This window comes from Falco biarmicus, chromosome Z, assembly GCF_023638135.1.
Source record: "Falco biarmicus isolate bFalBia1 chromosome Z, bFalBia1.pri, whole genome shotgun sequence".
NCBI classification, from domain to species: domain Eukaryota; kingdom Metazoa; phylum Chordata; class Aves; order Falconiformes; family Falconidae; genus Falco; species Falco biarmicus.
This window is the reverse complement of record NC_079311.1, coordinates 82,379,591-82,405,204: the sequence shown is the minus strand read 5'-3', so window position 1 is coordinate 82,405,204 and position 25,614 is coordinate 82,379,591. Positions and strand designations below refer to the sequence as shown.

The following is a 25,614-nucleotide window of genomic DNA, read 5'->3' as shown; positions in this document are numbered from 1 at the left end:
AAGGCAGCATGGGACCTCGCACTGCACACGTCTGACCTGTGAGGCGGGTGCTGAGCATGGAGTGGTTTCGTATCGTGCCCCACAGCTTTCAGATGACTGGTCTGTAACTTTCAGAGTTTTGCCTCTTGGCAGTACCAACAGTGACCTAAGCTACTGGTTCACAGCATCCCTTGCAGATGCAAGAGAGTGAAAAGAGAAAATAAACAGAAGTATTAAAAATGGCTGTGAAAATTTAACTTTTATTATCTGTTCACTGTATACAAAACACCATTCTGCATAGTGATAACTCTGTTGTTGTACAGTTGACAGTGCACATCAACAAACAAGTGTTCAAGAGGTATACACTTAATGGAAAGGGCAGTGATAACCAGTGTACATTACACACTAAGATCCTGCGACACCAGCTGCATGTTTTAGGATGGAAAAGTACCTCATAACCACTCAATATGTGAGTAATATAAATGGGATAACAAGCATTTACCAACAAACCAAATTAAGAATGAGGATGAAGAGAGAAAGAACTAATGTATCTGAATCACAACTTTCAGAGTGATTAAGAAATTTAACAGAGGTGGCTGAGAAGGATCTGTATTTTTTCAAACACTTCCATTTTTAAAACTGTTAAAATTTAATGATAAATAGCAGAATCTCACAAATCTTTAGGGGCAAAATGCTCCACATTTATTTACATATGAAATGTGTTTAATACAGTTGTAATGGACATAGTGTATAGTAACATCTGACAGCAGCAAGACTTTTAAGGAACCAAACAATTACTACTGTGTATCATGCAGCTATCTATATATTTACACATTTTTTTTAAAAAAAAGGTACAAATTTTTTTTTTTAGGGATACATACAAGGTATAAAATGCAAAAAAAACCCCAAAAATATAACTCTCACAGAGAACTATATATGAAAGGGACAGTATGGTACCTTTTTGTACTTTGTGAAAGCGTTAAGTAGTGATATAAGATACACGTTTGAAATGGCTGAACTAGCTTCATATGGTCTGTGCTAAAGCTGAAAGCCCCAATTATCCTTATGTAGGCTGGTGTGTTAACTTCTTGACAGTTGTGGTTGTATGTGAGACTGAGCACCAGAACATTTGGCATGAGCATACAGAGCTGGGAAATACCAACCCCTGTATCAAGGGTTAACCATTTTCTTTCAATAATTTTTCTTTCAAAAAACCAGAAATAAAGGAAAATACATAATACTGTGTACTTGATTCTATATAATGTTTAATAAATTACATGACAAAACCCATCATCATTATAAACCTATTCCTCTAATTACATCTTATTTGTTAAATCCAAAGCAGCCCAGCCCTTTTGTAACAATTTGAGCTTTGATCACAAGCACCTGATGACCTAAAAAATCAATCACTTCATGATACATAGAATTGTGCAATTATACTTTTCAAAAGTACGTTATCATTCTAGGGGGTCTGCACCTGTTCTGGTGTTGCCACCTAAAACCAGCACTGCATTTTCCATATGCACTGGCACTTTTTCTTCTTTTTTTTTTTAATACACATTTTTAAAGAGAAAGTTTAAAAGCTTCCTTAGACGTTTAGAAGCACGAGTTCTTAGAATTTAAAATCTCCCCTTAGCTTGCTTCCCCTCCCCACTCCCCTCCAAGCACTGCTTTCTGATGTACTTCCATTAGCTAAACCTTCTTTCAGAAGCATTCAAATAAACAGTTTAAGAGAACCTAAGGAACTGCCCCAGCATTCAGAACTCTGTTTAAAAGAAACTTACTAGAAAAAAACCCAGAAACAAAACAGAATAACCCAAATTTTCCACTAGATACCTATAGAAACACATAACAAAGAGTATAAAAGTTATTACCTTAAATATACACAAACTCTTTTCAACTCAAATACTGCTTCAATGGTTTTGAGGGTATAGACAATGAGGTGAAGGGGACACTTTTATGCAGAATATATTGCAACAGCCTGAACAGTACTGTTAACACTATTATACCTTGAACTTTTGTAGCAAAAATGTCATTAGTATTCCAATGTGGAGAGAGATTTCTGTGTCCCAAGTAATCTGATCACTTTTCAGCTGAACTCATTCTTTTTGACTTAATGAAGGCCATGCCATGTGTTCTCATGTGAGTGTTTAAGGCCGCTTCAGTTTCAAAAGTCTTTGCACACACTTTGCATCTTCTGTCTGATGCTGTACTGTCAGATGATTCATCCTCATGGTTGGGTTTATTTTCTTGCTGATTATCCTCCCCAGACCCATTTTGTTTTGACACTGGTTGAGGCTCCTTCAGCTTATGTACAATGAAGAGATGTCTGGAGAGGGACACATGAGATGTGTAGCAGAGTCCACATTCCCTGCATTGGTATGAAGAGCCATCGGATTTATGCTGAGGAATATGTTCATGAAACTGGAGAAGATTTTCTGTTGTAAAGCCACAAACAGCACACTTGTGAACTTTAAAAACATTTATCTTTAGCTTCTTCAGTGGCTGAGTGATTGCACCTCGTGGAGGCCTGAACTCCAGTACAGGTTCTTCCAATTTACGCTTTGGACTGGGAACCTAAAAAAAGCCATAAATGGTATACCATGTAAGCATAAATATCCAATTCTTTTCATGACTATTTGTGACTTGCAAACTTTAAAAACCTTCCCTTGGCAGATTCTAGTACAACTCTGATAAATACAATATTTGAAATACTACTAGCAAATATATGTTGTACATACTGGGAAAAAAAGGGGATTTTTTTTTTTTACTATGAGTTGCACGTAAAATTTGTTTTGTCAGTTCTGATAGAGCTACAGTATCTAATACACTGTATAAACTTGAATAAATATATGCCACTGTAACTGCATCCAAGTACACACACAATGAAACTTCAACTGTGTACAGAATGTAGCGTATCAGTCTAGGAACTTTTCAGCACTACCTGTTGGAACTCCGCTTTAATTACTTATTTCATCTTTGAAATTTGACTTGACAGATTATTTCCTGATTGTTAGTAACCAAACTAACATATTGCCAAAGGATGGCTTAACATGCACAGTTTTTTAAACTAATGAAACTAATAACTTTTTATATTCTCCTTGTTATTCTTCTGACATGAATATTCCTCAAGAATCTTCTGCATCCTGTGTAGCTCTGATATGCTCCATGATGTTTATGAAAACAATGTGTACAGCTGCTGTATTTTCATCACTTAAAGAATGCAGTATGTTGGGCTGAAAGAGAGTCATGTAAAGGACAACAGTACATTTTAAAAGACAGATATGTTTGTGTCTCTGCTGTCAGCTTTGGACGTGCCATCACAGGTGATATTCTTTATCATATAGAGTCCAAAACTCTTAAAAAATGTTCTTAATTTCTGCATGTAACAAGTCTTTGGATAGCGCTGTCATTTTTGCTTTCCTCCTAACACTCAGCAGCAGCAGCAGAATAGAATATTGAACCAAGGTAGCTTGTGTGCATACCTTTTAGAAAAGAGTATTTAAGCTGGAAGGGACTTAAATGGCCATCTAGCCCAACTGCCTGGCCCCTCCAGGGCTGACCAAAAGTTAAAGCACATTGTCAAGGGAATTGTCCAAATGCCTCTTAAACGCTGACAGGCATGGAGCATTGACACCTCTCCGGGAAGCCTGTCCCAGGGTTTGAGCACCCTCTTGGTAAAGAAATGCTTCCTCACATCCAGTCTGAACCTCCCCATGCGCAGCTTTGAGCCATTCCCAGGCACCCTGTCCCTGGATCCCAGGGAGAAGAGCTCAGCACCTCCCTCTCCACATCCCCTCCTCGGGAAGCTGCAGAGAGCAACGAGGTTGCCCCTCAGCCTCCCTCTCTCCAAACCAGACAAGCCCAGAGTCCTCAGCTGCTCCTCCCAGGACATGCCTTCCAGCCCTTCACCAGCTTTGCCCTTCTCTGGGGGCATCAGAGTACCTGAACATCCTTCCTGAAATTGTGGGGCCCAGAACTGCGTACAGTGCTCAAGGTGAGGCCACACCAATGCCCAGTACAGCAGGAGACCCTGCTGTATTTCAGTCATCAGACTGAAAGCAGTTTCACTGGAAAATTTGTATCAAATAGGGTCAAGGCTGGGTATTTGGAAGAAGGTCACATTGCTTCTACGTACCTGCAGCTTTTCTACAGATATGAGAGGACTTGGTTGCAGAGAATTACAGAGCCATTTAGGTTGGAAAAGACCTTTAAGAGCATTGAGTCCAACTGCTAACCCAGCACTGCCAAGCCCATCACTAACCCATGGCCCTGAGCACCGCACCGCCAGGGCTGGTGACTCCATCCGCTCCCTGCGCAGCCTGTGCCAGTGAAGCAGCCCTTTCAGTGAAGACACTTTTCCTAATACTCAACCTAAACCTCCTCTGGCACAACTTGAGGCTGTTCCCTCTCATCCTGTCACTTGTTGCCTGGGGGAAGAGACTGACCCCGCCTGGCTACAGCTTCCTTTCACGTAGCTGTAGAGAGCGATAAGATCCCCCCTAAGTCTCGTCATTTCTCCAGACTAAACAATCTGAGTTCCCTCAGCTGCTCCTCATAAGACGTTTTAAAAGATGCTCTTAAAACAAACCACTAAGGGGTAAGTTATATTCTCCATCAAACCATCACTCTCAATCATCTTTGCAAAAACGTGTTCTAGTTCAAGCACGACAGATTGTGTTACAAGAACCTTCCAAGACATTTTTTGGGCTCTACCTGACAGAAGATCAGACATTTATGGGATCAAAATACCTGCATCTATTTAAAGATCCTGAAAATACAGCCACAAAAAATTCAGTCAGTGACTGAATAAAGCTTCTAAGTGATTACCTTTATGTCTTCTTTTACTTCTCTTTCTTCAATATTGGTTGATTCAGTCATTTCTTTCACATCAGGGTCTTTAATTCCATGCATCAACTGAATATGTTTTTCCAACATCAACCGCTTGGTAAAAGTACGTCTTGAATCTGGGCAGTGCCTATATAAACACAAAGCAGACATGCTCAGATTCAACTGTGATGCTTAACAAAAGTCATAGTATTCTGAAGAATACAAATAGGTCTAGTAAATAAATCCAGGCTAGAGTACAATCTATTGAAGATAGTGACAATGTTTTTCCAATCAATTGCACAGGTAAGTATTATAAGAAAGTGAGCAAAATTACAAAATAAAACTGGAAATGATTGAGCAATCTATATTCAGAGCAAATGAGAAATTCTCTGAAGATAATATCCAAAATGGTATAAAGTGTGAGTCAGAATAGAACCTGGCAGCATCCAAGTTTGTTTCTTGGACCTCTATTAGTGTCACCAAACTGTACATTCTATTAGATGTTTCCCAGATTTCAAAGGAAAAGCAAACACCTTCCACGTAGTATCAATGCTAGCTCCAAATGGCAATTCTGCATTCAAACCCAAGTACTTTATCTCCTTGGAACTAGTAATTCCTTCTCAGCTCCCTTTCCAACCTCAAACTAACCAGCAGAACAAGCTTGTCTTTAACAACCTGTGCTTTGTTCTCCCACACAGAACCAGCTGCATCGCTCCTAAACCTCTTATGTGCTTTTGGGAAGTGTATTTCTCCTGAGCTCCAATGTTGTAACATACTGTACAGGTGTCTGGAGGAGGGACGGCCAAGTAAGAACTGCAGGGGAGAAGTCTCTCGCCTAAGGTTTTAACTTTTCAAATGCTGTTTCATTTAACTTTATTTAAAAAAACCAAACCAGAACAAACCCAAACCAAACAGCAAAGAGGCAGTACTGTAGGCATTCTGAAAAAAACCCCCAGAACCACAATAAGCTTTCTGCTCAAAGGGTATGCAAAAACCAGACACTTGCTACTTGTCATATACCAAGAGAAATGGTGTCTAGGCTAGCGAGCTCATGTGCACTGAAGCAGAAATTAAGGGTGCATTAGAAACAACCTGGTGCATGGGTTCTGCCAGGCAGCCAGGGGATATAAAGCACTTTGTTGGAATGCTACGCTATATGCATGGCACTCTCAAGTTTCCACACCCCTGAGCCTGTGGGCCTTGTGCTTCCCATAACAAAGCAGAGATCACACTACAGCAGAGAAGGGACACAGAGAACGGCTGCAGCTTGCACCTTCCTTTTCAGAACTTCAAACTCAGTTCCCCAGCATGCAAATACACACAAAACTATAAATGAAGAGATATAACAGAAGGTTTGTATCATATATCTTGTCTGACTGACATGGATTTTTCTCTTAAATTATGTATCATCTCTCCAGCCACTTAAACATCACTAAGGATTTTTAGACATTACATATCATTTTACATCCAAGAAAAATACAACAATTATTGGCTTTTGTAGATTAGAAGAGTGCGTTGTACATTTGAGAGACTATTGAAACACCAGGTTCACCACTGTAGAAATATCAGCCATGCAAATTCTCAGCTCAGTGAAGTTTCAGATTTGCTTGCCAAAGCCCCTGAAAGACAGCAGACTTCATGTGCGTGCATTCTCAGTAGCCTGTTACGTTTTATGCATGCAGGACAGCCTGAATAGCTTGGCCTGTATATACATCTAAATACCTGATTCATTTGAGTGAATGGGATGCTGGCTTTTATACAGTCAAGAAAATAAATTTATGTTTTTTGTTGGCTTATACTCTATTTCTCAATAAATAAAAGTAGAACTTACGAGCATGTATAAACCTTCCTAATGCCTTTGTGCTTGATACGATTGTGACGACATAAACTATGGGATGAGCTGAAAGATTTGTCACATTGCCGACACGGATGTTTCTTCATTTGCTTTAAAAAAAGAAGAAAAATACATTAATTAAAAAAAGCTCAGTAGAAGTAGTGCATGTGTCGAACCTTTTGATAACAGGAAAGGAAACACCACTTACCAGTGTTTGGTACTGTACCTTCAAGTACACACCACTCCTACAGCAACACTGCAGAAGTCAGAGGACCTGGACTTCTTTCAAGGCAGTGCGGCCAGCGTGAGTTACACACACACATCTATCACCAGTTGTAAACTGGTGTCACAGACTATGTATGAGGAGAGTTTCTTTCACTAAAGACGCAAGGAAGATCAGTGGATTATTTCTGGATCAGTAAAGGGAGCATGGTGAGAGATTTGCTTTCACTATAAAGTAACCTTTCCCTTCCCACCACCAAACTAAGCCTGCAGCTGCTGACTGAAAGTGCTAATCAGGCATGTACAGGGATGGGTGAAGAGCATGTTATAATGATCAAAGCAAAACATTATGGACACATTAAGAGGGCTCACAAAAGTAATGAAGAAATGGTCCAATGCCAACTTGAGGGATGTCTGTTTGGGGAATTCTGTGGGTTTTACATTAGTTTGTTAAGTGGAAGAAGAAAGAAAAGGAAGGAAGGTGAAAAGGATGGTGTGGTCTCCACCTATGTCATTCCAGCTGAACATGGCCACAGGAGCTATAGAATATGACAAAATAACATCTCTGAAACTGCAGATTATACAGGCCCCAAGAATGAATTACATGGTCCTGTCCCTTGAATTCCATCAGTCACGGAACTCAGTTCAAAGAGCAACTGGAGTAGCTCTAGAAAGGAAATGGAAATATTTCCAATCAGATTTTCTGCTTCCTTTCACAGGTAACAAGATTGTTCATTGCTGTAGGTTTTGCTGTTTTGGCAGCAACAAGGAAATCGAAACAACATCTTGGAGATTAAATCCAAACACTGATCAAACAAATCTAACTGAAGACTTCTCCAGATTATTTTTCAGTTTACTTTTCAACAATCCAGTCAGGGCCAGGATCCCACACTTATCATTCAGTATGATTCCTGCCAGATTCAAGGTGCCCTGGGTCTGAAGAAGAAATGGACTTTATTGGAACCTTCCAAAAGGAATTCAGATTGTGTGGACCCAGATTTCAAGTGTTCCAGTCTGAGGGATGGCTCATGCCTGCTAGTCAGGCGAAAGTGAAGCAACAGACAGTCTCATACCGTCAGTCAAGTATCTAGAAGAAAAATCATGTTCCTTGGATTGACTTTTCCTGGTCTAGCACTGATCATAGTTTACCTTCACAGTGTCAATACCGTTCTCTTTGCTGCATTTATTGGGAAACTGAAAAAAACTAATGAAAATTTTATTCTACTATTCCAACCGAGGCCACTGAGTAAAAGACCTGGAATCAATGCTTGAACCTGGACCCTTCCTGACTACTCTGGAGAATCCACCCAAGATCTGTCCCTATTTTCCAAAGCACTCAATAGCAAAAGTTTTCTTCACAGAGTAATGGGGAGAGTTTAGCTCTTTTATTCTTTGCTTCTGTGGAAGTCACAAACTCCTAAACAATGCAGATACACAATAATCCACATGGACATTTTAGTATGACATGAGTAATTCTCTGGTGCCCAATATTAATTAGTAACAACAATAACAATACTAATACTAAAAAAGAATTCTCAATTCTAAATACTAACAGGCTCAAGCCATTCAGAAATGCTTAAGGAACTGGAAAACATCCATCTTATATTTGTGCTCTGAGTGCCAAACTTTATGCTGATGTTCATATTCTCCCTAACGGCTACCTTGCTAAGGAACAGCCACAGACAAGGCAGTGGAGGTCTGCAGACGTGATGTCATTATTGAAAATTATCATTTATTGCAAAGTTTGGAGTGAACGGTAGAAAGCTTGTACACAGGAAAAAGTGATGTCTGGAACAGCTAATGGAGTAAGAGCTGTTACAGTGAGATGAGAGACCTTTTGCTATCAAGACCAAAATCACATGGAGCGTGGGGGAAGGAAAGACAAGCAGTTCTGAAAGGTTATTCATGCAAATGTGAAGCAGCCCATTAGGAAACATGATCTGGTGATTTTATTGGGGCTAGTCAACATAATGCTGTTAGAGGCACAGTGCTGCTCAACCTAGACTTCCTTTTCTACATTTAAAGGCCAATTAAAATAAAAGAAAATCAACATATTTTGCTCTTAAATTGTGAAAGGTGAAAACCTGACAGTGTGCACACACAGTGCATATACTCATTAATGCTAATGCATTAATCAATACATTTTGCAGTATGGTTTTCTTATATGCTTATGGATGCAATGTTCCGGGAAGGATTTGTAAAATGAAATGTGAAGTCATACTGGTGCTTCTATCAAGAAACAGCCCTGCACCATGCTGTACAAACATACAAGCTCAACCAAGGCAGCCCATGTATCTTTGCCGAGGCCACTGCACAGCGTAGCTGTACCAAGCATGTAGTCAGAAAAGCCGCAGGACTGTGCTCAGTAGGACCCAGTCCCTGTCAGAGCACCAGCTGCACTACCTGGGGTAACCATTGATGACAACACACTCACTGTAAAATTCACTGGGAAGATTCTGGATAGAGACCCAAATAGCATTTTGGATGCATTAGCTTCTGCAATGGCAGCCAAATCCCAAAGAACTAAAAAATTAGTTCTGTAATTAGGTGCAGCATGACCTGTTGTACAGCATCTTGTCTCTACGGGAGTGAAGAGGATGTTCAATTAGATGCCCAGCAAGTCAGAATTGGTAAAGCAACTCCTGCTTAGAAAACATCTGTCCTTTCACAGAAACGCACTTACACGCAAGTTCTAGGAAGCTCAGCATATGTCTGCCTGGCTTGGTGCACACATACACAATCCAGTTTCAAGCCAGGAGTCATACAGACTTGTTAGAACCACCCTTTGTCTGGGCTAATAACTTTAAAAAACAAAACAAAACTAAACCTAAAATACCCAGCCCAGCACTTTTAAGATCAGGCAGAGTCACACCAAGGTGGCTACTAGTTTTCCTACCCTACCGCTGGCTCACCTTCAACCAGCTCAGGAAGAAACAGAAAATGTGAATCTGTCTGTCTGTGCTGACATTTCCCAATAAGGTCTGGAAACTCATGTCCAAAGAGGATGCACACTGCAGTACCTCTCCTGTGAATACCTCTGAGTAATCCAGCCTAAGATCAGCTGAGAAGGGTTACAGGCTCCAAACATTTACTCTGATCCTGCAAAAGCAGCAATGAGAAGTTTGAAACTAAATATCTTCAAATACCTTACATGACAAAGGACTTTGTGAACAGCTCAATAAATGCTTAATTGAAGTTTTTAATAAATATTTGGCATAGATAATTTTAGAGCATTTAACTGACACCTATAATTCTTAAGAAAAACAGACTATACATTAATTCCATTATTTATTAGACCTATATCACATACTTGGTTATCTTATGCTCATTTCTAGTCTCTACAATAAAACATATCCATAAAAGTTTAGGTTTTGAATATAGTCCATTTGCAAGTTAACAGGTACTGAAAATTTCAAGATGTCTGGAAGGAACATAGCAACTAGTCTTTATCACCCATTTCTGAAAGACATGGAATTGTATTTCTATCCATTTTAATATATATCATGCCTCTGGTGTGATTTGAGGAACTGCTTGAATAGGGATAAGAAATAGCATGTAAATCTAAGCAGAGGAACAGACCTTTAGGCCAGTACTTCAGTGCAAAAATTATCAAATATTTCGCAGTAAGTGCTGCTCTTGAAGTAACATTGCACATTCTTACTAAACATCAGAAAGATGTATATTTAAAGCTAATACTTAGAAAGCATTATCGATGTGTTACTAACCTTATTTTACATGTCTTCTGCCATTTTGCTGCAGATGTGATCAGACTGGATATCATTGTCTAGTCCACTTTGAAGTGACAGCTTCATAGGGAGGTTGTGTTGTTTTGTTTTTAAGGGTTGCATCAATGCAAAATGCGTCTGGCCTTAAAACTTACTTCTTTTTGCTGGTAAAAGCACTGATGAGTCAATATTTGGACTAACACGCAAAAGAGAGTGGGCCAACAATTTACATGCTGCTAGAGAGACTGATTTTGACAAAAAATTAGACTATGATTGTATGAGTGTTGCAGGATCAGAAAGAAGTATTCAGTGCATCTGCATGCCACAGGGACTGTAAGACAATTTACCATGTTTCTTTATAGACACTACCTAGCAGAGGTGTCAGGAATATACCTGCTAGGCTTGAAACTATAGCAATTAACAGCTCCTCAGTGACTTCAATGGACAGAAATGCAAAAGTGGTCTTTTAAAGCAAGTGGAGTAATCAAGTGGAGATCACATGATCTCAGCTGTTTGTCTGCTTTTCATGCCCTCATGCTGTGGAAGGAGAACCAGGTAAAAGAAAATGTAGTTTTGTGAACCATAGCCCTTTGGTTTTGTGTGTTTTGTTCCAAGGAGGCCTGGCCATGCAGCTAAGGAATGTGGAAATAAGTGTCCTGTCAGTCAGGCTTGGGTGCTATTTGCTTGAAGTTGTCACAAGAAAACTACAAATGACACTCAGTAGCCTGGCATTTTGAGCTTTTCCATAAAATATTTATAAACAGAATAAAATAATTTGCACAACAGCTTTAGAGATAAGCACTGTAATTTGAAGGGACAGAGAAACCTCTGGAAATGTGCTATCATTTATTAAAGCATATTAGCATCCTGAAAACTACAGCTTTTCACTCAGGATGATTCTTCTCCACTTAGACAAAATAGGTCAATTACCCCTTCCAGTTCTGCTCTTTTTCTACAGCACAGAACATGAGTTTAGTTCCCTGCTTCCCAGCCGAGGAAAGAGTCAGACCGTTTTCACTAGCGCACAGTGCAGGACAGGACTGGATAGCAGAAGGCTGCTGTGTGTCAGCATCAGGCTGGAGCTTGCTCCTGTCTGTCTCAAACACAGCTAAGATGAGTCCAACCGAGGACCAGTTTCACTATCGCTTACCTGCCAGTCTTTTTAATTTCATGTAACTGGAAAAGCTACTGGATGCAGGGAGTACATCAAACTGCCCTTCTGCTGACTTGACAATACAGCATTCCTGTATTTCACTTCCAATCCATTTTAAGTAAGCTATCCCAAATCCAGCTGCTTTAAATACAAAGTACAACTTGTTCAATTCAGTCAACTTGTTGGCTGAACCTACAAGTCTAAGATTAGAGTAATGGCTTGACCCTAGAGTGTGTCTGCCTTTAAAATGAAATGCCATTTGGCAGTCATTGGACCAATAAAACATAGTCCCTGAGTCTAACAGTTAATGAACTTTCAGGAGAGAGAGGAAACTGAGAAGGCACAAAGTTAAAAAAAGAACCTGGATCATACTAGATGACTTGGATGAAACACTGGAACGTCTTTCACTCTTTCCATCTTGAAGAAATTTTTGTACTGGATAAACAAGCCTACAACTAAGTAAGACTGTGGGGATTTTCTCAGTAGAAATATGCAGCAAATGACAAAAACTAAGCAGCCAAAGAGAGAAGAGAAAATAGATACAAGAACAGTGAAGAATAGCAATGGAACTTAAAGGAACTATTTGCAAAAACACAACTGAATTTGGAAAAAAAGAATATTTCAGGTTTAATTCACTTACCTTTCCATGTTCTTTCCTCATGTGGGAGATGTAAACATCTCTCTGAGTGAAGAGTCTATCACACTCCCAACATGTCCAGCCAGGGTTAGCGATTTTTTTAGGCTCTGCTTTCTTTATGGGAGAAGGAGATTTCTTCTCCAACTTTTCTGTTCCGTTGACAGATTTTGTGTCCTCTTTGTTGTGACTGGCTGAGTTCTGATTTGTGGGTTTAGTACTGAGAGGCAGGTTTATCCCCAGGTTTGGTGGCCCCTCAACACTTTTCAAAGTTCCATGCATAGACTACAATAGAAGAGAAAAAAAAAGTACAAAACTAATATAGACGTATACAGTTGTATTGAAAAAATGCAAAGACCCTCTGAACCAAAAGTCTTCACTTACTTCTTTGTCATACTATTATTAGATCACATTCCTAACGTAAAGAAACATAATTATGTAAAGGCAAGGCCTAGCATAAAGAGAAACTAGCCAACAACACTAACAGACATGATCTGTAGCTAAAGAGAAGTTTTCTTCAGTGGCTAGATGTCTTCCCCAAAAAAACCCACACAAGCCCACAAACTTATTAGGTCACGTTTAAATTGCTGTTTAATAGGGAAGAAAAAAGGGCTTAAGAAGTACTTTATGTTAAGTTTTATTTCTCACTTCACTTCCCTAACATACTAGTTCAGCATCCTAATTTCCAACTATATGACTAGAAATTTCTAAGAAGGAAAGTTTTTTACTGAGAAATTTTGACTCGGCACATTGGTAAATAAGAACAGTCAACTCTCGAAAGATCAGGCAACTATGATATATTAATATTTTATGTTGAGGCTGAGTTAAGCCCTGTCTTACTTCATGCTCAGGCTGTAAGCACCCTAACTTAGGGCTACACTACTAACAGTCTTTAGAACTGATGGTGTGCAGGGCTGACAGGGTCGCCAAGACCAGGGGACAGCTCAGAAGTGTCAAGCTGTTCTCAATCACCCTGCAGCTCTTGGGTAGTGATCCTTCCTCACTGACTTATTTCTAGACTTTAAGTAAACAATCAGTACGAAGGGAAGAACTTCACCTCCTCCTTGGAAGCCAGCTGGTATGATACTCGAGCCTTCCAAAATGAATGCCTCGTTCAGGAAGACCTGGGCTTCAGCTGTGTGAGTTCCATGTATGAACAAGGACACAACAGGAACGAGTCAGCAGGGTTCTGGGCCACCAAAGATGACTGCAGCCCAGACTTAACATACTGTTGAACGTGGATCCACTATCAAGGTCTCTGTCACATCTGAAAGATTTGCCCTTTACAATGACAGTGTTCTAATCATCTCATCTACTGACCTTTATTACAGCCGTCCTGAATGATACCTCTAGCCATCCCAAACATAATTATTTTTCCTACAGGTAACCTCAGAAACAAAAACCCATTCAATATATTCTTGAATCTGAGAATGTAAGAATACAAATCTGATACTCCGGTGTAATACTTCAGTGCCAAGTTCCTTTGTAAGTCTTGCGGCTCCTCTGGGACTACCCACTGGCTGTACAGCCAGTATCAACCTGATCTGTAGAATCTGTTCTTCTATTTAACAGTTGTTAAACAATGTTATTAAAAAGCAAAGCCCACAGGACCAACTGACTGGCTCTAAGAACAAGCTGGTCGTGTACTGAAGGAGGAGGCTGCCTTTAGTATCCCATTGCACCAGGGCATGAAGACAGAAGCACAGGGTAGGGGGCAAGGAGGTTCCTGTACTTTCCAGCAGCTGAGGACTGACCTGGAGATTCCATCCCACCTTAGCTTGTCAGCATGTAAAATATTAGTATCCAACTTTCTAAATGTCTTTTAAATGCATTACTTGATATTTAACTTCTTACTTGAAAATGAACAAAAATCATGAAAGCATAACATCAAGTCAGAGTGATCACAGCATGTATCACCAGCAGAACCAGGAGTGTTACACCTCTAGTCCAGACCTTCACCACCTATTCTCACAGGCTGTTAGCAATTTTTTTGTAGTGAGCCCTCACAGGAAAACCAGACACACATTTTGCCAAGCATTCACATCTGCTGGAATTATTCTAGGTTATTTTTTGTAGCTTTAAATAACCTCCTTCTGATCCTCTTTCTATCCCTTTCTGTTCTATTTCCATCCAGGTCTTCTCTGCCTTGATGGCTAATGTCTGGCCATACCAAACAATTAATTTTTGTGCAGCTGGGCTGAGCTCTGCCCTTGTCTGGCATTCATGCTCTCCCCAGTCTCCTTTTCAGTTTTTATCTATACCCTGTTAATAGGCTTTTTTATTCCCCCTTAACTGAAGTCCAATTTATACTTTTCTGCTGCTGTCCCTACTATTATACACACAGGATAAATGTAAAAGCACTAGCAATTCTGAATAAAAGCAGTAATACTGTTACTGCATGTGTATATTCTAGTCCTCTACTCTTCCCAAAAATGTTTGAATCGTTTCTAGTGAAACATGCTAAAAAAACACTGGTTGAACATACAAATGCAGGCATCACACACTGAAGCCAAAAGAGCCCACATTTTAAATAACTGAGAATAACTTTATAATGAGAGATGCTGAGCAACCCTAACTTGTGTAAGAATAGCGTCAGGCCCTAACTACAGTCAGGTCATGCTCCTAAAATAATTGTTTTCAGGTCTTAAAGAAATACTTACGTACAGATATAACAATACTTTTTCAATAATACCCAAGTCAAGAAAACCTATTTACATAAATGAGACATATAATGCAATATATGGAATTTACCTATTTAGTTAAAACGCAGAAACAATACAAGGAGATCAAAGGAAACAGAAAATAGGACTTTGCATTGCTGCATGACAGGATAATTAAAGACATCTGGCATAAAGGTAAGACAGTTCTTACAGTAAATATGAACTAGTTCAGAAACAAAGAAAATATCCAGTCCTTGAATTTCTGAACATCTTGGGTCAGCCCTTCCCTATATCCTCCTCAAGTTTAAGATTGGCTTTAAGACCAACTGTTTTCTCAAGACTTGCGATCTTGTTTTCAACATAACTTCAGAGACTTCTGAGGTTACAAGTGCCACAGTTGAGACTGAAATGCAGAATGATCATTTTAGTAGGCAAGACAGATATCTTCTGTATACAAATTTTACAAAGCCTTATGCGTCACTGCAAGGGAAACCCACTGAACTAAGTGCTACCATTCTGGATTGTAATACTTGGCAATGGTGTAAATAACTTCAACTGTTACCAGGACCAGATGTTAATAAGGCATAAGAAATTCAGCACTGCTAACAGATTTGGTATATATAAAACAAAGTAACAAAGTGTATCTAAAATACACAGGTAGCAAATTATAGCCAGGAGGCTGTCAATTCTTAAAAAGCATGATTTGCAAGGATGACAGTAAAACTTCTTCAGTTACAATGTTATTTATGAGAAAATCCACTTCATGTATTTTTCAAAGCATGCATGTGTACATGTTCATATGTAAACACACACACAAATAACCTCTACATCTATTCAAGAAACATGCTGGTTCCTACCAGTGAATTCTGAATATCAAAGGTTAGATTTTATAATGTACTCAGCATTCTCAGCTCCTAACAACTGGAATAATACTTAGAATACTGCAAATAAGGCTCAGACCTTAACAGGATCAGACTTACTTCACTATACCCATTATTATTATGATAAAATGATGTATTGAATGCAATGCACCAAGATATTCCTAGTGTGCCAAAATCAACATTTGCATAGAAATCTGAGTTAGTGGTATCTGAGTTAGTGTATATCACAGATACGCTGAAGACCATAGGAAATCATACATGTAACATTTGAGAACATTATTCATGGACTACTCTCTTGCAATTATTAACATCTCTCAGCAGTCTTCTTGCTATTCTGTGCCTTTTAACAGTATTTTCTCACAGCATATATTGCATGACAAATGGTATCTATGAACGAAACAAGAGAAGATGCCTACACACCTTGATATGATCCATCATAAGCTGTTTCTGTGCATATAGAAGAGAACAGTCTGGACACTTGAAAACAGACACCTTCTGGTTTTCAATGTGCTGATCAAAGTGGCGATAGAGCAAAGGTTGTAGAGTAAACACAGTGTCACACATAGAGCATTTATATATTATTCTAAAAACAGAAGTACAATAAACAATGTCAGTCATGTTGATGATCTATTTGCAAGAATCATGATGTTAACTTTTTTTCTCAGCAGAGGTAAGATCTGACATGTTTAAGTAATCATTTCGCACTGTCTGAAAAAAGTTAAAATTAAACTAATTCAAAACATACTCCAATTTCAAAATACAGGAGCAGTAAAAAACCCAGAAAAATAGAAAAAAAGAATCATTAAAAAAGTGCAAACAAGAAGCCAGAAAACAACAGCGCATTCCAGTTACATATATAATACCAACATCTGCTTAGGATCCTCTGAAAGTTAAATGTCTTCAGTTTCTGAACTCACATTATAACTAAAGGACAATATACCTGTTTCAGGTTGCAAAGACAGTACATATTTTAAGGGAGTGACTGATTTGATCATAATTGGTAATTATTTTTGGCAGGGTATATGGCTTTGCACCTCCTGAATGCCAAGCCTAGACTCTGTTAATGTTCTGAAGCTGAAACTTCACAGGATGGTGTTTCCTGTTTTGCAATTACAAGCCTTTTAAGAATCCACTGAAGCCATGTCGAGACACCACCAAAACCACAGCTTCCTCTCTCGGACCATATACGACTTTTTAAATTAGCTACCTAGATCTCCCATTCTACAATATTCTAATCTAAATGCTAATAAAAGCTATTTATGTTTTAGTAGCTGTGTAACTGGTGAAGGAATGCATCTATTAGTATAATTTCAAAAGTGCTTTAGAAATAGATATACTAATTAACAGAGAACTAGGTAAGTACTGGACACTAGGAAGTATAGTCCCTGAAAATGAGCATGATAGTTAAAAAATTGTGTATCACAAAATCCTAAGACCATAATTAAATGATCTGAAAATGGCTGTGTTTTTAGCAAATCCTTCTCAAGCGTCTGTCCAACAGACAAAACACACAGGGGAAACTGGAAACATAATCCTTTGATCTAAATCCTGCAGCAACTACTACATGACAATAGTTTGAAGTTGTTTCATTTTGCAGATGATTTTATAATGAAAAGTGTAGTTTAAATTCTGGTTTTAGGTAATTATTTATTTGATAGTTTGCTTGTTGTTTTTGCCCATCTGCATGTTTGAATGTCTTAAGAATGACTTCCCTGGCAACTAAAGGTGAGTAACAAGATTAGCATTCCAACTGCAACCCTTTAGTATATCTGTTTATAAATAGTAAATAATTCTAGTTTTTCAGAAACATTACACTTCTTTCTAACTTGAAAAATGAATGAAAGGAAATGACACGTGAGAGAAAAGTGACAAGGAAATCTGCCATAGATCATTGGATGAGAGAAATCTACTCCGTTAGCCGCACTTCAGAAAAAAGTTCAGCTAAAATAAAATAAACCCAACAACAGGTGCTCAGCACAATGGCAGGCGCTTCCTCTGCAAAAGCAGTCTGCCTAATCCCATCAGCTACAGGTTGATCTCTGTCCTTAAGGACTTTCCATTACAAAAACCCAGCCAACAAGCCCTGCTTGCTAGAATGCTGAATTTTCTCATTATCCACATAAATGTTCAAAGTCCCTTCCATATTCCTCTAAGTAATTACCATCAACGGTACATTGTTCAAGAGCTCTAAAGATCACTCTGCACTGTGTTTTGAGATGACAAGAACAGGGACATTGCTTCAATGCCCAAGCCTTCAATGAGTTCAAGTATTTGAAATAATGAAAAACAGTGCACTTAATCAGATTAACTGTGAAAGAATATTTTTCTGGTATATCAAGTAGTCCCGGTTTCTCACATACGTTCAGATAAACCTATTTGTGCGGCATCCTCTGACAACCCTTGTACTATTGCGGTGCTTTCTATGGTGAGCCCTCTGCATGGGATGACATACTCTGCATAGGCAGAGTGGAATGCATCTGCTAGCTTCACCTAGTGAGCATGGAGTCCTTCGAAAGGGAAGACCCCTCCCCGTGCTCTGTCCCCCCCATTACTTCTATAAAAGCTTTTTAAACATTATTTACAACAAGTATTTTAGTTTGTCACATTATTACTCATCTATACCCCTTCAGAATCCTAATTTCTTGGGTAATTCCTGTACGAGAGATGTTAAAGAGCTTGCCAGAAATAGGAAAAGCTTCTTGATAATTGGTAAGAAAGAAATCCCAGATTCCTAAAATGCAGTTTCGCCTCATGTACCTCACATCAATATAAAACCCACATTATCTTACTAATAGTTTTAACTGAGATTGTAAGAGATAACTTCTGGGGAAAAACCACCCATGGATCACCACCCCAGCAAGCCAGCTGAACTGCACACAGACAGAAACGGAAAGTATGTGCACTGTGCCAGGCATGGTGCTATTACAGGCACACTCTGTGGGATGCACTGCTTAAGCTTTAAGGGTACAAAGAGCCAAAGGATTCACTGTGCAAGGGTTCATTTCCCTCGTCCACAGCACCCAGGGCTACTGACCATCTAAGCATGCTCCAATGCCTTGGTCCCATCTCAGCAGAGCAGCTAGAGATAATCTGAAGCAGTGATTTTGCTGTCAGCCCTCTGCACTCCAGCCAGGAAGAAAAACAGCTTCCTCAGAGAAGTACTTGCTGCAGTTCTGCAGTGAATCTGCTTGTAATGCCACAAGCCAGAGAGCTGGTACTAACCATGCACATTCCCTAATCCTGAGGCTCCAAGTTTTTTTCCTTCTGTCCCTTACATCCTGCCTCTTATAACCCTGTCTTACATCTCCATCAGCAACTTCATCCAAAAGTCATGAAGCATCAGGCCTGATTACTAAGCAGGCAAGACAAGCTGAGGCACAAGATTGTATCACAGCCTTAGCCCTGGCAGGGTAATTTTCGCCCTTCAGGTTTATTGCTCACATACCACAGCTAACATCCAGAATCCCAGTGTTTTGCTGCCTGTTGCCGAGCGAGCAGTTGATCCCATGGCTAGGTGCTAGAGAGACAGGAGTAAAGTTACATTGTTCCAGATTAGCAAGATGTAAATAAAGACTGGCAGAATTAAAAATAATTCTCTGATTATTTCATGATGTACACTTTCTATTAGAGTCATATCTTGCAAATAAAATTAAAATGAGAAATTAGAAAACCTGCCTTTATCATCTGTGGTGGAACTAGACAGTGATCTCAGCTGGAATGATTTCAGGTCTGTGGTATATATATTAATTATTGCAGGGTTACATAATTTAACCAAATAAATTATGATCTACTATATGCTTCAGATTATTACTGTATCTAAAGTAAGGAACAAAAAGACCATGGAATCACTGAGGTTGGACAGGAGGTCTTGAAGTCATCTAGTCCAGCCCTGGCTCAAGCAGGGCCAGCCAGAGCAGGCTGCCCAGGATCACATCCAGCTGGGTTTTGAAATGTCTCCACAGACTCGAGACTCCATGGACTCTGGGCAACCTGTTCCACCACCCTCATGGTAAAAAAGTGACTTGTGTTCAGGTAGAAATTCATGTGTTTCAGTTTGTGCCCATTGCCTCTTCTCCTGTCTCTGGGCACCACAAAGAAGAGTCTGGCTCGCTCTTCTTCATGCCTTCCCATATGATATTGATACACATGGATAAGGTCCTCCTAACCCCTCTCCTCTCCAGGCTGAACAGTCTGATCTCTCTCAGCCTCTCTCCACATGAGAGATGCTCCAGTCCCTTATTCATTTTGGTGCCCCTTTGCTGGACTGGCTACACTATGTCTCTCTTACACTGAGGACCCGGCTCTGGGTGCAGTAGTGCAGTGCTGCCCCAGCAGCACCGAGTGGAGGGGATCATCTCCCTCCACCAGCTGGCAATGCTCTTCACAAGCCCTTAATGACCACATTCTCAGGTAATGTGGCACCCATGAGCACTGATGGGAGAAACTGAATCTGCTACAAAAAAATCTGTCATCTTTCTGAATTTATCACATATATGAATTGTATCTCTCTAAGAAGAGCTGAATGTATGTGTTTTCTGTGTAAGCTAAGACTTCAGAAGCACAAGAACTATCTAGTGGACACCCAGATTTCAGACAGGTGTCTGAGAAAAGACTGCACTCTGTTAAATTCATACCAACATATGTAATAGTATGAATTGTGACTATACACACTTAGGATTATTTCTTTCAGTCACAGCAAAAGCATGATTTTCAATCCTAAACACATGCAACTGAGTATGCTGGTTTGTTTTTTTACCTAAAGTAGTCAGTATTTAACATGTAACAACTCAGAACCCTGTCTGCAGCTTAAAGGCAGCTGTTCTTAGTCAGGATGTAATTTACAACCACCTTGATTCAACAGTACACTTGCATCAGGCAGGCAGTTCACTGCAACCCCACTGCCAGGGTGGCTGCTCTTGCCCCACACCACACACCAAAACAGGCATGGTACGCACACGCACTTTTTCATTTTTCAAAAATCCAGTTAAATTCATGTATTATTTTAGAATAAATACAGATGTTATCTCACAGGAAAATACTTCCACATCACAAAAAAGACGTTCAGTGTTTTGAAAACTTCTGCACGAGAGCATGGTACTTCTCCTTCCCATAAATTTTTTCTCTAAAAAAATGATATGTGTGGGATTATATACTTTGTACCAATAGTACAGTATATATCCATCATCCATCTGGATAAACAAGATTTTCTCCAGTATCCAAAAAGAGATCAGCCACGAAAAAGATCTTAGTGCCATTCCTATGAAGCTACACTGTTCACTGAAGAAAGAAAATCACACGTAAGCTTTGGTTTCCCACAAAAACTATGTAGCATCTTAGGTATGCTACAGGAGAGAGCTTCACAAAGTTGCAAGACAAGACAGCCATCCATTTCCTGGTATTAACACAATCTAATTTCATGCCACTGAGAATCACTGCAAATAAACTTCATTTTTCATACACCAATTAGTTTACTGTATCTGTTCTGAAACAACCATTTGTAATGCAATTGTAAATTACAAGTAAATGCCAGAGGCACACAGCCATTTACCCAGTGAGCCCAATTCCTGTGAACAAAACAGCGTGAACTAGTGAAGAGTACGCTCAGGACTGGACCAGCCTCAGCCTGCTTACAGGGCAGAGGTAACAAATTTTCCCCAGCCACCTCATCACCTGGGGCTGGGTTTTGGCTACACCTCTGTGACACCCAGAGGAACACCAAGAAGCCAGGCTCCGCAGCCAAGCTCAACAACATCTGCCTACCAGGTGAGGTGTAAAACGCACATTCAAGGGTCAGACACCTTTTATACACTCAATGAAATCTCAAAAGCTTCACATTTCCACAACACAGAAGGCTACTGTACCCTTCCTTTCATTAGCTTTATAATTTTTACTTCCAAAAGAACAAAAATTTAACTGAGCTTATGTAGTCATAAGCTTTATGACTTTGTATTATTATTAAATACTCCTTACATTCCTTCTTTCCAATCATGGATTTGTTAAACTTTCAAAATGTATGCCAGTCATATGCAATGTAGATGCTAGGCAATATGATACAGATAAACCACCAGCAGCAGACTGGTCAAATGTGAATGTATTTCCTCAAATACAACAGTGCTTGCCAGCTCTGTTCAGCACTGGTCCGGCCTCACTTGGACCACTGTGTCCACTTCTGGTCCCCACAACTCAAGAAAGACATGGACAGACTGAAGAGGGTCCAAAGGAGGGCCACAGAGATGATCAAGAGGCTGGAGAACCTGTCCTACGAGGAAAGACTGAAGGAATTGGGTCTCCTCTCCCTGGAGAAGGCTCTGGGGGACCTCTTCACAGTGTTCCAGTACTTAAAGGGCGGCTGGCTACAAAGAGGACAGAGGGTGTCGCTTCACAAGGAGCCACATGGAGAAGACAAGGGGCAACAGTTACAAGTTGCACGAGGAGAGGTTTCATCCTGATACAAGAAAGAAACTTTCTACAGTGAGAACAATCATTTACTGGACCAACTTCCCCACGGTTGTGATGGAGTCTCCATCACTGGAGGCTTTCAAGAGGCTGTTGAACAGCGTGCTGGATAATCTCACCTCAGCTCCCTTTCCCATGAAAGGCTGGACCTGATGGTCTTTCGAGGTCCCTTCCAAATATACACAGATATCCAAATATACCACAGCAGATAAAACACAATTTCAGCAACATGACAAACACAGGATGTCAACTTTGGTCAAGGTATGTGAGAGAGATCCTTAGAAACCAACTAATTTAAACAAGAACACTTGCTTTTAAAATTGCTACCAAGTAGTATAAACACATCTGAGGAAAAGCAGAGGTCCTGATAGTCTGAAATAGACCTTATTAAATGGTGAAACAGCAGTCAACGTGAGCATCATGAGTGTTGGTGGCAACACCATACTGCCTACAGACGCTTGTGAAATGGAAGCAAAGAACTCCAAACACTGCAATGACTGGAAAAATCCTACTAGTCACTCTGCATGCATTTAAGATAACATCTTGATTAAAACTGGAAAATTTAAAGAAAATACCACTTCTTACAAGGAACATTCAACTATGGGTTCTGTGATTTATGACACATCCACAGTACTTCACAAAATTTTATCTTAGTCTTTTTATAACCAAAATGAATTCATAAAAAATACAATTATAAGCACATCTATATGGAAAGAAAACTAACGTAAAATACTTAACCCACCAAGATGATTAGAAACAGTTCAGCAGATCCAAGCACAATTCAAGAAAACATTCTGCAGTTTTTGTATGTGAAGTATCTTACATAAATAGCGATCTTAATCTTTCAGTTTTCTCTAATGAAAATAAGGGGAATCTGAAGAAAGTTTTCCATTAAATGTTGGTATTTCAAACCCTCTCACTGAAGATACCATCCTGAATTAAAACAAGGTATCAGACACAGTAGGTTTGTTGCCATTTTGTTTTAATGTAAGTTTAAATACTCTAAAGCATAAAGCTCCTGTTACTATGTCAAAAGAAACAGCGATAAATCAAATTCTTCTGAAATCTGGTTACTACATTAGGTGGTACCTTGTTTCTCTCACCTGCCTTCTATTTCCTTGAGTCTGAAACTTGTTAGAACGGAATAGTGTACTCTGTGCCCTCCAAAGAAACAACATGGAGTTAAATACTTGAATATTTACTCTCAGTACAGCACTCATACCAACAAAGGAGAATGGCAACAGAAGAAAGGTCTGCAGTGAGAAGGCATCACGCTAAGACTGATATGATTCGAAGCCTGATCTTCACATGCATCTGCACCTGCAGCTCCCACTGCCTTCAACAGAGGCCTTTAATGTCCAATGTCTTTAAAACAAAACCTCCAACACTGAATTCCTAACTGTGCCCTGTGTCACCATCTTCAGTAAACCACCATATTTCTGCACAACTCTTTTAGCTACACATAACGGAATCAGTTCTGCTTTGATCTAGAAAAAAAAGATTACGTATCAGGAAAAAAAAGCTTATATAAACAGCTCTACAAATACATCTATTTTGATTTGGAGATGCAAGGCTGGAAAAGCTTTAAAGGCTGGCACCTCTCACTAACACCCTAGAACTGCTCTCAGAACATGGAGATGTGACCATCTTAGGGAAGCAAAAACATAGCTTACCACTCCCAAAACCTATGGCTTTCATGAAGGAAAAGGTCTAGCAGACAGCAAGAAAACAGATCCTGCAGGAAAACTACCACCTGACGAGCAAGCAGCTGCCTGACTGGAAGAACAGGGTACCACAGGCAGCTGTAGCCCAAAAGAATCACCCGAGGTCAGCCCAGAGAAGACAAGTGTCATTTCTAAAACCATCTCTCACAGGTACACACCCTGACCCCTGTGAACTGATGGCACTGGAAGAACCACTTTTTCTGAATTCACCCAGATGAGACTCTGTGAGCATGTCATAGAAAAAAAATAAAATCACTTTTTCCCACCTTTTCAACCAAATGTTATGAAAATCACTGCACAAATGCTCGTAAGTCTTAGCAGTTCTTTTTGGAATCCCATTATCTTAATTCACAGTGAGCTGATTAAAAAATAAGAACAAACAACACGCTAGCTGCCTGTCTGTATATTTTTTCTAATTACTGCATTACTCTCTTGCAGTGCACAGTGTTTAAAGAACTGCTATCACTATGTCCATGGAAATTTAACCCCGGCCAAATAAACTGCCAGCTAAAAACTCATGAAAACATTACACAAACTCCACATTACCAACATGAGAACAAACTGTTGGTTGTACAGCATGTGACTTTCAAGATTACAAGCACAAGACAGAATGCAATTTCACAAGTTATTAAAATGCAGGCAAGAGCAGTAGAAGATTAATTTTGCTTACTTTGGTTCGCCTATCTTGATACCCGGGTGTTGTGTATAGGCATGGGAGTGTGTGCTGGGAGCAGATTTAAATGCCATGGGACAGATAGGACACTTGTAAAAGACTTCACAGTGACAACCTTGAATATGAGACTTGAGTGCCGCCACATCAGAGTATACAACATTGCAATGCACGCAGCTGCAAAAAGAGCGGAAAAGAGTCAGTTCAGCCTAGCCCAAAGCAGTACTGAACGAAATGGAATCAACACTGATTTTCGAGCAAGTGGAAGAGATAAACATGTATATACAACTGGATAAAACTAAGTCATTCCGTCAATTTAAACAACCCAGTAAGAATCAACGTGAACAGAGATCTACATATCAGAAAGTAAGAAAAAAAGAAATTTCCTGAATTTAATTTGAAAATCTAAGAGATATGAAGTCAGAACATGTTTTTATGGCATTACAACAAAACAGATAGAAGTGTTGACAGAGGAGTATTCTATTGATTGTAAAAAGAATGCTTAACTCCTCTGCCAATTTGTAGAGAGATTTTACAAAATCCATTTTTATCACATGCAGTGGATTGTATAAGGTATGCCACAGCAATTTAGAAACTACCACCAAAATGGAGAACCCGTAAAGAAACCATTTTCACCATTTCCCTTGTTTAGATTTAATGAAGACATACTGGTAATGATTTTCTGCACATGTAATCAAATCAGCACTTGGATTTAAAAACAAGAGAGTAATTTAAACTCAGGACAACTAAACCAAATCTCTACAATCAAATCAATTTATCGGATTGGAATTCTGAAAATATTTTTCAAAAACATACTTCTGCTGGTTCGAAAATTTGTGACCTTTC

General features: G+C 39.5%; 1 protein-coding gene across 9 annotated transcripts in view; it reads right to left on the bottom strand.

Annotated features, from left to right (window-relative positions):
- Window positions 1-219: 219 nt before the first annotated feature.
- ZNF532 (zinc finger protein 532) overlaps window positions 220-25,614 on the bottom strand; it is a 74,742-nt gene continuing 49,347 nt past the window's right edge. For all 9 annotated transcript variants that reach the window (XM_056325620.1, XM_056325624.1, XM_056325626.1 and 6 more), the window contains 6 exons: window positions 24,769-24,945; window positions 16,339-16,501; window positions 12,384-12,662; window positions 6,641-6,753; window positions 4,810-4,957; window positions 220-2,556 (listed from right to left, as the gene is read on the bottom strand). In XM_056325620.1, the coding sequence (XP_056181595.1) occupies window positions 2,062-2,556; window positions 4,810-4,957; window positions 6,641-6,753; window positions 12,384-12,662; window positions 16,339-16,501; window positions 24,769-24,945 (1,375 nt within the window). In that variant the 3' untranslated portion in view covers window positions 220-2,061. The remainder of the gene's footprint in view (window positions 2,557-4,809; window positions 4,958-6,640; window positions 6,754-12,383; window positions 12,663-16,338; window positions 16,502-24,768; window positions 24,946-25,614) is intronic.